General features: G+C 37.5%; 1 protein-coding gene across 2 annotated transcripts in view; it reads left to right on the forward strand.

The window, feature by feature from the left end:
• DOCK8 (dedicator of cytokinesis 8) overlaps nucleotides 1-14,854 on the forward strand; it is a 229,135-nt gene that overhangs the window by 181,179 nt on the left and 33,102 nt on the right. For both annotated transcript variants that reach the window (XM_073634844.1, XM_073634849.1), the window contains 5 exons: nucleotides 1,884-2,018; nucleotides 4,184-4,336; nucleotides 5,170-5,328; nucleotides 10,058-10,158; nucleotides 11,943-12,135. In XM_073634844.1, coding sequence (XP_073490945.1) covers nucleotides 1,884-2,018; nucleotides 4,184-4,336; nucleotides 5,170-5,328; nucleotides 10,058-10,158; nucleotides 11,943-12,135 — 741 coding nt within the window. The remainder of the gene's footprint in view (nucleotides 1-1,883; nucleotides 2,019-4,183; nucleotides 4,337-5,169; nucleotides 5,329-10,057; nucleotides 10,159-11,942; nucleotides 12,136-14,854) is intronic.

Below are 14,854 nucleotides of genomic sequence, written 5' to 3' on the forward strand. Positions count from 1 at the left end.
GCTTTGTTTGAAACTACTACACTATCTGGTACCCCTCTGTTCTTTTATGTGTGTGCTCCGCTGGCACTGAGGGATTAAAGCACAGGGACCACCGGCTCCAGTCCAGGGACCCCAAAGAGAGACCACCTCCTCCAGCTTTTACCTTTTATGCGATTGTCCCATTACCTTAAGGTAAGGGGCCACCTTTTACTTGTGTGTGTTTTGCACGAAGAGGACAGACACACTCTCTCTCTTTTGGCACCCCACTGGCTGTTTTGTTGCACATCGAACTTTTAAAGGAGTGAAATCTCCATATGGTTTATCTCTGCGTTTGTATTGACACACATGTTTGGTGTGTTGAAGGACATTTCCTGGATTTTATGTTATTGTGGCGATAAGGTCTGAGCAGTGATCTACACATACGCCACACACTTATTTTGCACTTTTTGCGTTGTTTGCACAATTTGCAATATATTGCTTGGTTTGCACAATTTTGCTTATTTGCACTATATATATTATATATGTCATTGTTTTATATGCAGAAGGAATTGTTTGTATGGTTCCTGCAATTTCACAGTGTTTGCTTGCACAGATAGATGTATTTATAGAAGATTTTTTATGTATCTTTTTGTTTACACATCAGCACTATGGCACTTTAAGTTTTTGCACATGCTGCTATGCATGCAAGAGGATTGACTATGTTTGTTCCCTGCATGCTTAGTATTGTCACTGTTGATACATGTTGATGAGTAGAGCACGGGTTAGTGTTTTATAGATTACACACTGTGTGTATTTTTTAAATAGAAACGACGTATGATTTTTTATTATTGTCTATTCACACATAATCCCACAGTTCCTATATATTGATTTTACACTGTTATAGGGTATTAGATCCCTTTATTATATCAGGTCAGCGCAGCACCCACTTCTTATACTTTTACCGCCTATGGGCTTTGTTTGATCCCATTTGGTGTCCGCAGCTGTCCATGTGTACACTTTTTTCCAAGGTAGCGCAGGAATAACTTACACTTTTCACTCTGCAGTGTAGTTGAGCATTATGGGAAATGTAGTGCCAAAACATCTGGGGTGCCAAGGTTCGCCATCACTGCCCTAGGCCATGGCCTGTGTGGACTAGGCTGAAATTTGGCTGTGACTCTACAACTAAATTATTGAGATCAGGTAGTCCATAAATAAATGGATTAATAAGCTGGATATGTTGGAACTTGAGTTCAAGTTGAACACCTTTTGAGATCAATTGGAACAACAATTGTGGTCTTCTTGTCCAACATTACCTCACAAATGCTTTTTTTGCAGAATGGGTCATATATTCACAGACACAATCCAAAACTTGGAGATGAGCCTTTCTAGAAGAATGGAGGCTGGTATAGTCAAAAAGGGGGTCAGTTCCATATTAATGTCCATGGTTTTCAATCAAATCTCCCACAAGTTCATCGAGGTGTGATGGCCAGGTGTCCACTAACTTTTGACCTTACAGTGTATGTTGTACATTATTGGAACTGATCTTGCATTGTCTAAGATGTTAAGCACTTGAATCACCTTGGTGACAATCTAAACCACCCTTTAGCCCCTTTAGGATTTCTATTTTAATATGAGTGAGCCAAATTCGCAGAGCAAACTTTACCCTATGTTAACTAGTTATACGGAGTGAAAGGAAAGGTGAAAAAGAATTTCAGTGAAAAGTTAAACCTAAGTGGCAGTGGACTGGGTTTCAGAGATGAGATTTGCAGAGGTTTTCTTCTCATCCTGCAAAACAAAATATCTCACACTGGGAGTCGAAGTGACAAAACCCTGGAAATATTGTACAGTTCCTCTGGGAAAGTATGCTTTCTATGTAATATTTTTGTTTGCTATATGATCCTTTAAGCCACTGTTAATTATTTTAGGTCAGCCTATCTGCAGATTGCAAGGATAATCAACTTGGAGGAGTCCTTAAAGTACTTGTGCACTCTCTGACCACCAATCAGAGCAACACCTACCTGGCTCATTGCTTTTCTTCCATCAGACTACTTATCATCAAGGTATGGTAACTATTTAGTCAGAAAGCTGATGTTGTACTGCAAAGTAACCAGAATGTAATCTAAGGTTTTACCCATCACTGAATACATGCAAGGCCCGTGGGCAGTTATGAGTTAATGTTACTGCCCAATCCACACCCTATTACTCATTTAAAAGGAGTCATCAAAGAATATATTCATATTACATAAATGAGGGATCACTGGAGAATGGTATGGCAGGGGGTGGATGCTGTTGGGTGATCATCCGATTACCTAATTTAAAAATAATTTTACTGATAAAATATGCTGTTGCTTTACATAAAATGCAGTTGTGGTGTGATTTTAGGCCCATGTCACACTTGCAATCCCGTTCCATGTTTTATACATATATATATAATTTTCACTGAAAATTTTAAATCTTAAAGAAAAAAGATTACCCAATCAAATGCAAGGAAAATAAAAACAAATTTGTTGCTTGCTAGTGATTGGATGATTGAAGTCAGTGGAGCTTCACCTCATTCGCCTCATTCCTTTCAAAGTGAACAATGTTTCTGCCTGTAGCAAATCAACCCCAATGGAGTTGATTTACTAAAGGCAAACAGGCTGTTGACTTTGAAAAGGGAATTTTTGCCTAGCTTAGTAAATGCGGTAAAAATGTATTTTGCAAAGTATAAGAAAAATAAAGAAAAAACTGCGCTATAAACCAAGTGAACAATTGATCGTTGAAAAGCTGAAATCCCGACAATAAACATCAATTGTGGAGTAAACATAAGAAAAATGAGGAATTGCGCTAATACATGTGCAAAATAACATAAAAATCTTAAGTGAAAAAATTTGATAATATGTGTAAACGAGGATAAATATAGATATCAGTTGATTGTGATCCACCCAAATGTCCCATCAAGTGAAAACTCAATATAATGTAATAGTGACTCCAAATCACCCGCAAATAATGCAAAAAGAGTCCAAGTGATAATTTGTAATTAATCCGTGACAGCAAAGGAGGATCCACCACCGAGAATAGAAGGGGTTACTCCTTACCAGATGGCCATGACCCCCCACTACAGAGGATCACAGCAAGCAGATAACCTTGTAAGACAGAAAATGGAAACTTCTATCGGCATCCACTAGAGGTCATCTCACCGTCAGCCACACCAGCAAAACTCATGGCAGGGATGCACCATTTTCCACATCTTATTTGTAACTCGCAGATTGCGTTCCACAACTCTATTGTTTGCTTCTGCATTTGCATAATATTGCCTTACATTACAATATCTGCGAGTTACAAATAAGATGTGGAAAACAGCTTCTTTGTACAGATTTGTGTACTGACCATCCGAAAAAATCGAACGTGGAGCCGTCGTCTGCCAAAAATTTACTAGCCTGTCATCCAACATTTGTTGTCCGAAAATAGGAAAACAATTGTCTAAAGGAGCGTAATAACGCTCCCTTTATGTATTCTATGGTGCATCCCTGCCATGAGTTTCACTGGTGTGGCTGACGGTGAGATGACCTCTAGTGGATGCCGATAGAAGTTTCCATTTTCTGTCTTACAAGGTTATCTGCTTGCTGTGATCCTCTGTAGTGGGGGGTCATGGCCATCTGGTAAGGAGTAACCCCTTCTATTCTCGGTGGTGGATCCTTCTTTGCTGTCACGGATTAATTACAAATTATCACTTGGACTCTTTTTGCATTATTTGCGGGTGATTTGGAGTCACTATTACATTCTATTGAGTTTTCACTTGATGGGACATTTGGGTGGATCACAATCAACTGTTATCTATATTTATCCTCGTTTACACATATTATCAAATTTTTTCACTTAAGATTTTTATGTTATTTTGCACATGTATTAGTGCAATTCCTCATTTTTCTTATATTTTGCAAAGTATACCCAATCACATGGAAGAAAAATTATTTTGGCGGCTTGCACATTATTGCATGATGGCAGTCAGCAGAACTTCACCTCATTCACTATGCCACAGAAAAATTTTCTTGCAAAGTGAACAGTCTATTTGCCAATAGTAAATCAACCCCAATGTCTATGAAAAATTAGGAAAAATAGTATCACCAGTAAAATTCATTATCCCTTTATACATTTACTATGTAGTTTTAAATTTACTCAAAGCTGACTAAATAAAACATGGAAAGGATTATTATACCTGTCTAACCTTGTGATTTTTTTATAGTTTGGGGACTTTCTGTTCGAAGAAGAAGTGGAGCAATGTGCTGACCTCTGCCAGAAGGTCTTATATCATTGCAGCAGTGCTTTGGAAAGTACAAGGAGCCAAGCATGTGCCACCCTTTACCTGATCATGAGATACAGCTTCAGTAGTACCAGTGTAAGTGATCCTGCAAATATATTGAAGTATAGAAATATAGGATTTTGCTTGATGCTATACTCTGTTTACATTTATCCAACTATTTTTAACATTTGATTTTAACATTACCATACACAACATCAATAACGTTAATCAATAGTAAATGTCATATCCTTTAAGTAGCAATTGGTCAATCCAAAGTGCTATTTCAGGTGAACATCAGGGGCGATCAAAGGATTAAGTGTGTGCCTGACCAGTGCTTTACTACTGTGGTGGTGGTGGGGGGGTGATTGTACTAGGAGAAGGCATGGATCGGTGCCCTTGCTTAGCAGAGACACAGGATCCATGTCTTCTGTAGTGACAGAACGGCGATCTGCCTTGTTTACATAGGCAGACTGCCATTCTGCTTGTGTACCGAAGCATCGGTGGGTGATGGTGTACATCGAGACTGCAGTACCCGCCAATCGGCTCCCGCTGTGTCGGATCACGTAATAGGTATGTGATCCTGCTCAGGGGAGCCACCTTGCCACCGTATATATACAGTATACAATCAGCAAGTGGTTAAAGTGGTTGTAAATCTCAGACATGTGAAATATGAACAGTGGACATCTCTCTATAGTGTATAATTTTCTCAATTATGTAAAAATGTATAAAGTTTGTGAGTATGTGCTTCCGGGGTCAATATGTATCAACTTTATGAAGAATTAGTCTCCAGACACATCTGTTAATAATCACCTTCTTAAATTTTAGGGCCTTATTACCTCCAAACCATCTTTTTTGCATGTCTTGACTTGAATCTCAGTAAAAGAAACAAATTAATTTCTAGCAAATGTGGTTATGTATATTTCATCTAGAACTTTGCCCGAGTGAAAATGCAAGTTACCATGTCATTAGCCTCACTGGTTGGGAAGTCACAGGATTTCAATGAAGAGTTTCTGCGTAAATCACTGAGGAGCATTCTAGCATATGCTGAGGAAGATGAAGATATGCAATCTACTTTGTTTCCTGCACAGGTAATGTACATGCAGCAATTACTGTAAAAACATAATTGTATGTAAATGTGCGATACAATGAGATCTAATGCACCAGTGTAAGTTGGCACCACACTTACCATCAATGTTGGAAGACACTACCAATGTAAGGGTTTGTTTCTCCACTAAGCACCAATTTAGGGGGGTACTACACTTATTACCAGTTCAAGTTGGCACTTCTTCAATGACCACCAGTTTAATAGGCAGACATTTCTCCACTGACAATAAATGAAATGCAGCACTCAACTGACTACCAATGTAAGGGGGACTACACTATCAATGTAATGGGGCACAATGCAATGGGGCACTTTTTCATTGGCCACTAACATACAGGGGCACTTTTCCACTGACTTTTACATCAATCTAAAAAAATAAATTACACTTGATGGAAATGTGTCTTTTTTCAGCCTAACTATGTACACTGACCATCACTGCTAGAAAGCACTTCTACACCAGCCACCAATGTGAGAGGACAACACAATTTTTAGCTTTTGCTTTACTTTTCTTTTTCATTTCATGATTATTTTAATTTCATGATTAATTTCATGATTATTACTAAAAAAATGTTTTCTTGTATACAGCAGAGAGGTCAAGTACACCATGTACACCACTGACCTGATCTGATCATCATTTTCTTTTGCAATCTAAGGCTCGGTTCACACTGCTACGACTTGGGATCCGACTTGTGAAACCCCAAGTCCCATGACATGTGAAATCCCATGTTAGTCAATGAGAGCTGTCTTAATTAGCACTATTGAAGTCGCTCTGGCTTTATAAAAGGCTCCTGTACTACTTCAAGGCGACTTCTATCCAACTTGTGCCCATAGACTTTAATGGAAGTCGCCTCCAAGTTGGATCCTTAACTATATTATTGTGATTTGAATCCGACATCACAGGAAGATTACCTAGGCAGTGCATGTCATCTTCCTGTATGCTGTTATCTCTGTATACCTGCACAAGACAAAGTCGCATCAAAGTAGTGCTTAAGCTCCATCAAGTCGACAGGAAGTCGTCTGGCAAAATCGCACAGTAAGTCGCATGACTTTCAAGTCACAGTAGTGTGAACCGAGCCTAAGTTGCACTTAAATAGCCAAAGTAGTCAAAGAATATCAGTCTAAACAAAGATCTTACAATAGTTTCTAATGGGAGACCTACAGTATCTAAGCTGTAACTGTCCTTGGACCAGGGGTCACATTGGCATAGTACACCTGCTGCATCTCTACATCATAACAGGTGTAATCAGCATTTCTCTGTCCTCCTCAACTTTTATAATGTTAGATGGAGTTTGTAGGCATAAAGAAGCATAAATACCCAATTGTATTTAATGTTGCCACACCAAGGGCTAATGGAATCGATAAAGATATTACTCATGTATGAGGGGGCTCTTTTCTGGTTTCTCCACCCTGGGGCTATTATTTGTGCTTTTGCAACCTTTTGTATGTTTCTTTTAATTACGGTAATGATTTATGATCTATGTGGTATGGAAAAATCCTAGTGACATTTCCCTAAATATACACAACAACATTGAACTGTTAGCAATAGGACCTTTATATAACACAACTTGTATTTCAGGTTTAGCTATGTCAACATATTCTACAGAATTGCAACTGGGAGGTAAACTCATCATTAAATGTCACATAGGAACCTGAGGCGCCACGTTAATATAGTTGTGTGACAGTCAACATGGAAATTGATTAGTGTTGCAAAATGCCTAATAAATAAATTATGTATCAAGTAGTGTGCATTACATCAGAATTCAGGGGAGTAGTTAAACTCCCTTAGGAATGCATTCTTAAGAAGGCCCTAGCAACATCTAATTTTTAAGAACCAGAAAGTGGCAGCTGCTTAGTCAGTTTGCAGCAAGAAAAAGGTGCACACAGGTGATGTGTTTCACAACAAAATCAATGGCTCACAGTCCAGCAAACCAGGAGAGAATACACAACTCTATTCTATATTTTGAAAATGTAAGTGTGACAGCGCTGCAATGATAGCAAGGTACAACTTTCCAGTGATAATGCAAATATAAAGAAGATGAAAAAAATATAATGCAAGAAAGTCCCACGAGAAGCAATATAAAAAAATAATAATAAAAGTAAAATAGCGCTAAAATGATAACGCTGTAATGATAAATATTATATCAAGGAAAAAACTATCCAGTGATAATGCAAAAAATAATAATAGAAATAAAGTGATGCAAAAAAGTCCAATAATCAATAGTGAGAGATCCTCCACAGTAATGACTCTTCTATTAAAACTTTTTATCTTGAGTGTTCCCACCACCACATGCAATGGCCGCTCACCTCCTTTATGTGGCCCCTAAGGGTCAAATACGCCTTTGCACTTAGTGCCACTAAGCCTTTCAAGGAATCCTCTGTGATATTTAATTAAGCGACACCATCAATAGCCAATTTAAGTCTCATCCGCTGTACTGCTTTCACGTTCTAAGACCAGTATTGTGGAAATACATATGAAAAAACAACAAGAAAAAGTGCCTCCTATAGTGCAGTATCCGAGGGGTTAAATGATAAAGCCTCCACCCCAGCTAGCAATAAAACTCACATTTATTAAAACGATTAAAAGCATGGAATATACAATTAAGAACACTCTCACTCAGAGTCGATCAATCCACCGCCGGGCTCCACCTCTACTAGCTTCGCCACCTCCCACGTGGCTTCATGTGGAGGAGATGCCAGACGGCTGTGGCGGGACCATTGTATAGTGTACAGTATGAATGGGAAGTAATTACCTGAGTTGGATACAGCTGTGGCGTTCAAAGACGCCCGCACATGCGCAGTAGCGCTTCCTCGTGTATTGATTTTTGGACTTTTTTGCATCACTTTATTTCTATTATTATTTTTTGCATTATCACTGGATAGTTTTTTCCTTGATATAATATTTATTATTACAGTTATCATTTTAGCGCTATTTTATTTTAATTTTATTATTATTTTTTTATATTGTTTCTTGTGGGACTTTCTTGCACTATATTTTTTTCATATTCTTTATATTTGCATTATCACTGGAAAGTTGTACCTTGCTATCTTTGCAGCGCTGTCACACTTACATTTTCATATTGTTTTTTGTGGGAGCACACTAGTGACAGCTGCAGCAAAATTTGAATCACAATTTTTTATACATCAAAAAAACTTCACCTATTAGCGCACCGCTACTTTGTTTTTATGCTATATTTTGTTTCCAACGTTAACAGAAACATAGATTTGCAAAAAAATTCACACCAGCTCTTTAGGGCATCTCCATAAATTGTGGTCATATTGTAATCTATGGTAGCACCTACATTTCAGTAGATAAAGTGCAAAGGACAAGCTTTTGTAGTATTAGCTGTCCGTCACAAGGGTATGTTAATCTAAGCTGGTCATAAACTCTAAGATCTCTCTTGTTCAGCCCCATGGGGCCCAACAATTTTCTGTTTGGCACCCTAAATTTTCTGATAGAGGGATGTCAGGTGGGAGAGTGCTGGTGTTTTTACTATACCCTTTGTTGTCACCATGGTAAAAAAAAAAAAAATAAAAATAAAAAAAACAGAGATCTAGTTCTTTATCTATGTAGACACAATAAGCCTTATTTATCTAGTGAAATGGAATAATAGGTTTTTCGCACTTATTGTAAAATTATTTATTTTCATGGAGTTCATTAAGGGTCATAGGATTTAAAGACAATTGGGTTCTACTGCCGTCTACAGGAGGATTTAATTAAAAAAAATGTGACCATCCTGGTATAACCCCTTCCACTCCCCGCAATCCATAGTTTGTAGAAATGTAGAATGTAGTACTAGGAATAAGGTCACAAATATAGAGAGGTGTCCCTTAATGGACGCTGAAAAAAAAGACTTTACAGAAAGCAGAAAAATCCTATTTTCTTTCTCGTTTATGTACAAAAAAGTTTTTGGCCTATAGTTCCGCTTTAGTCTTTTCTGAAAAGAGAAAAAGCATCCATCCTTCTACTGAACTAGCAAAAAACTGAGGCATGCTAGGAGTGAGAGAGGTTATACCAAGCTGGTTAGTGTGTTTTTTTGTATTTGCCAGTGTCCAAATCTTCCTGTAGGTAACAGTATAACCCAATTGTATCTGAATCTTGTGCTCCTTAAAGTTAACTAAAGGCAAAACTTTTTTTTAGTTTTGGATAGAGTAGAGATGAATTAGAACACCTGCCAAGTTGTATTGCTATCTGTGCCCCCAATAGGAACATTAGTCCTCTCTGTTTGTCCTGTCTACCATTATCACTGAAATTGAAAGTAAAAGTAAATCCCAAATTCTGGGCTGTCACAGAACAGTAATAGAGGAGAAATATTCCAATGGGTACACTAGTTCTAGTGACCTGGGGTCCCAAAGAATTCCCCTTAATTTGCAGGGATTTCCTTTCAATTCCTATTTTGGCAAAAATTGAAAATTAAGTAAAGGGAAATCTCCCCAATGGGATATAGATGTCAAAACAAATAACTAACAGGGGTTATAACCCTCTCTTACTCTAGTCAAAATGAAATAAAAAAAAGTTTTGCCTTTAGTTCTACTTTAATGAATGGGAATGAAAATATTTTTTTTTGTGCTGGACAGGACAAGTTAGAATTAGATAAATTTTAAACTTTCTAAAAGTCCTAATGTTTTTACTAACATGCTTTACTTTCTATCAATGTACTATCTCTCTCTATTACAATCGTTGCTACCAGGTATCATCATTTGATTCTTCTTTGTAGGTAAAAGAGCTCTTGCAAAATCTGAACAGTATTCTTTCAGACACAGTAAAAATGAGAGCATTCCAAAAAGACCCAGAGATGTTAATGGACTTGATGTACAGGTATGTGTGAACATATCCTGCTATTTTTTTTTGCATGCAGTAAACCTTCCCCTTATAGAACAACCCATCCAGTTTAAATACAAATGAAAGGCAAAACGTGTGTGTGTGTGTGTGTGTATATATATATATATATATATATATATATATATATAAAATATACAGTATCTCACAAAAGTGAGTACACCCCTCACATTTTTGTAACACTAACAAGTCACATGACACCGGGGAGGGAAAATGGCTAAAGGTTTTTATTGAGTACAACAGATGGGGCAAAAAAGTCCAACAACATACGTACAACATACATTTGTACATTAAGAATGGGCTAATGAACACAACTGTTCAACAACAATTCAACCCATTCAAAATGAATGGGCTCAAATCCCACTGCACTGCACCACATGTGAATCACACAGGAACACACAGCTTGTTCCTGTGTCATTTCTGGTGTGAACCTAAAGCCAGAATTGTTATTTTTTAGTTTTGGATAACACAAGGAAGGGATAGAAAATATGTTTTTATTTCTGCCCTGGTCCCAGCTGGAGGCATTTACTCTCTATATTTGTCCTGTGATGATTGTGCTAGCATTAAATCTAATTGGGAAATCCAGAATGTTTTAGTTGTCGCAAGAACAAAATGGTAAATGTTCTAGTGGGGACACCTGTACTGGTGACAGTTATCTAAGAGCGAATTTTCCATCCACAGATTTTTACAGAAAGGCAGTGGCAGTTGGTGCTCTTTTTTTTGGTGGGGGGGGCAAACAAACCACCCAACCCCATCTTCCCCCCTGTTCATTTGGTCAGTCAGCCCCGCACTTACCCTATCCAGGCCGCTGGCAGCTTCGGATGCTTCCCCTCCTCGGCGCCCCCCCCCCTGCTCCCGGACAATATGGTCGCTTCTCCTCTAGGCCAATCGGGTCGTAAGACCCACTTCCTAATTGGCCGGGAGGAGAAGCAGGAAGACAGTAGCGAATATTAATTCGCTATTGTCACACAAGTGGGTGGGCTCGGGGCTCAGTGCTTTGCTCCTCGAGCCCACCCTTTTTTTAAACCAATTAGAGCATCAGGCTCTAATCACGTGCTTAAAAAAAAAAAAAAAAAAACCCATTGAACTCCATGCATCCGGCGCCCTGCATGTAGATTAGGGGCCGGGTGCATGGATTAGGGGGGCGGCGCCCCTAATGGAGTGGTCGCCACTGCTGACAGGGGTTCTAACTAGCGTTGCACCGATACCAGTATCGGTGCTGATACTAAGCATTTGCATGAGTACAAGTACAATGCTCCGATACTAAAACTGATACCTTTTTTTCGATGTCATTGTTACTTGCATTGGCTTCTGTTAAATGAAGTTGCAAGCCACAATGAAATCGGATGTCCAAATCGCACCGATCTGTGGCCTTGAAATTGCACTGAAGTAGCGCTATTTCAAAGTCGAAGAAGAACTTTTTTTCATGATTATAAAGAAGGTAATCATTTTTCATTAGTCTAAAGAAAAGTCACATGACACTAAAAATAGGTATCTGTAATTGGTATCAGCGAGTACTTGAGAAAAAGTATCGGTATTCGTACTCGGTTTTTAAAAGCTGGTATCGGTGTATTCCTAGTTCTAACCATTACCCACTCAAGCCAAAACTGAAAAAAATAGTTAAAATAAAAAGAAGCTGGATACACATTAAGGTGAAGAATTGTGACACTCAATGCTTAACTGTAACAGTTAAATTAACTCTTTTTAATTAAAATGAGATTGCTGAATATCTATAATCATGAATGTGCTTATGTTTTATTTAGAATTGCTAAAGGTTACCAGACATCCCCAGATTTGAGGCTCACCTGGCTGCAGAACATGGCAGAAAAACATGTGAAGCGGAAATGTTACACGGAGGCAGCCATGTGTCTTGTCCATGCTGCAGCACTCGTAGCAGAATACTTAAGCATGTTGGAAGACTGTAGCTACCTTCCCGTTGGCAGTGTTAGCTTTCAGGTAAAATTTCTGCATACTTCTGAATTGAATTTTCTGTATGACAAGTCAGTGTATTGTTACAGTGAAAACTGCCAACAGTTATTGTATTCTGGTATGTAGTCCTACCAAGCCATGACTGATTGCAAGTGGCTTTTGTTCTTTTTAAGTCTTTGGCTATTTTTTAGCCCTGAACATAATACAGACAAGCAATATGAGAGCGAACCACAGTACAGGCTATGATACAGTATGTGACTGATGTGATTTGTTCAGATGGTCTTTGTAGCACACTTCAAGTAAAAAAAGTTGCCATAGCTGACACACTACTGAACATAGTATGGATATTATGCTTTAATACTTTATTTATTAACCCTAAACAAAAAGATTAAGAAAATCAAAAGTCTTTATTTGCATACTTGCTAGTAGTGGTTCAAAGTAATGAAGCTAGAGGGTCAAAGTGACAGCCAGGCAACTAGCATTTGCATAATAAGAAATCAGCAATGGAAGCCTCCAGATTTTTCTAAGGGTAGATTTCTTATTAGGATATGTCAACACTCTGTAAAAAAACAGAACATACAGTATATATTTAACCATACAGAAATGTAGACTATGTAAATATTCTTTCTCTCAAAGTATTCATTTTATAAATTTCATTTTTTTCATTTGAAATTAGTATATCTGAACCGGGTCTGTGCAGGATGCAGCACCATGCACCAGCATCAAATTAATTACGGCTCCTTAGCACACAATGCCCCCTTCCCCTTTCATGTTTCTCCTGAGCAAAGGTCATAGGCAAAGTTTTAGATAATTAATTTTCAGGAGTGATGTAGTGCACTACAACCCTTTTCATACTATGACAGTATATAGTGGCCTATACACAAGCGTTCGTATTGTTGATACAAAAAACTCTGAACCAGTAAAGTTATTTTGGACTTAAAAACAATAGGATTTTTTATTTGTCGTACAATCATTTTCCTTTCTGTTAAGAGACGCAAAGTCAAAAGAAATTCTGGACACTAACAAACAAAAATGGTATTAGTCAGTATCAGGAACCATGAATCAGACCGAGACAGAAGTAAAGTTAAATCACACTTGTTTATTAAGTGTTCTTGCATAGCAAGACCACTTACTGTTATCTCACATATATATTATTCTTATTATTATAGCCAAATTTACCACCCTAACTCCTCCCACAGTTTTTACACTACATAGACAAGTAATATACCGAAACGTGCGGATTGTTCCCGAATGGTGTGCTATTACTTTGTGGAACGTTTCGCCGAATGGTTCACGAAATATCGTCGTTTTTGCGGCAAAATTGGTCCCATAGGAATGAATGGGGAAACTAGAGTGGGAGATGACAAAAGCTGGAAAATCAGAACATGATTTCTAAACTGCCGCCACTCCCTCATTTTCAAGCCCACCTACACAAATCTTATATCAAAACGTTCAGCTATCCCTGCTGCCACTAAACATGTCCACGGCTAAGCCATAGTCCTGATAGTTTTCACAATATGACCATTTGTTTGCAACTCACGCCGTCCATTGACATTGAAACTACACTCTAGCCCCTTCCAAATTTGAAGGGCAATATCTAAACTGCGACCGTGCCTTCAATTTTAATATTTCAGAGACATACTATGTATCAAAATCTAGGTCTGGGTCTTGTGATTCTCACAATATAAAGATCTTCGCTGTAGGATGTATAGTTTTTAAAATACGGCCATTTGTTTAGAGGTCATTTCAGGAAATTTTAGCCATTAATCAGAGTGTACTGTTAGTGTTTGTTTTGTTGCCATGGTTACCAAAGCTTCTGTTATTCACAGGGGGGGAGGTGGCTGGAGCATCTCAGCTGATTACAGAGCCCGGGGGAGGGGACAGACACACCATGTACTGATTTATAATAGAGGAATATGATGGGGCAGTTTTGATGGGGTAATTCTGATGGGGCAGTTTTGATGAAGTAGTATTTGGGAAGCATAAACAGGGCATGAGCGTTGCTAGGAAACAGTGGTTGTAAACACAAGATGCTGAGACACTCCAAATGCATGTGACTTCATCTGCTAGACTTGATAATGCTTGTAGACTCCTCCCACAGTTTTTACACTACAGAGACAAGTAATATACCGAAACGAGCGGATTGTTCCCGATTGGTGTGTTATTACTTTGTGGAATGTTTTGCCGAATGGTCCACGAAATGACGTTTTTGCGGCGAAATTGGTCCCATAGGAATGAATGGCGAAATGTTCAAAACTAGAGTGGGAAGTGACAAAAGCTGACAACCCCATGATCAGCCAAAACATTATGACCACCCCATGATCAGCCAAAACATTATGACCGCCCCATGTAAAAAAAAAATATTTTTGAAAAAAAAAAAAAAATTTTGAAAAAAGTAAAAAAATTATTTTTGAAAAAAAAAAAATCATTTTTGAAAAAAAAAAAAAATATATATTTTTGAAAAAAAAAATATTTTTGAAAAAAAAAATTATTTTTGAAAAAAAAAATATTTTTGAAAAAAAAATTTCTTTTAAAAAAAAAATTATTTTTAAAAAAAAAAATATATTTGAAAAAAAAAATTATTTTTGAAATAAAAAAATTCATTTTTGAAAAAAAAAATTACCTTTGAAAAAAAAAATTACTTTTGAAAAAAAAAATCATTTTTGAAGAAAAAAAAATCATTTTTGATTAAAAAAAAATTCATTTTTGAAAAAAAAAATTACTTTTGAAAAAAATGTTCAGCTCT

This window comes from Aquarana catesbeiana, linkage group LG01 (assembly GCF_042186555.1).
Source record: "Aquarana catesbeiana isolate 2022-GZ linkage group LG01, ASM4218655v1, whole genome shotgun sequence".
In the NCBI taxonomy this organism is placed as follows: Eukaryota; Metazoa; Chordata; class Amphibia; order Anura; family Ranidae; genus Aquarana; species Aquarana catesbeiana.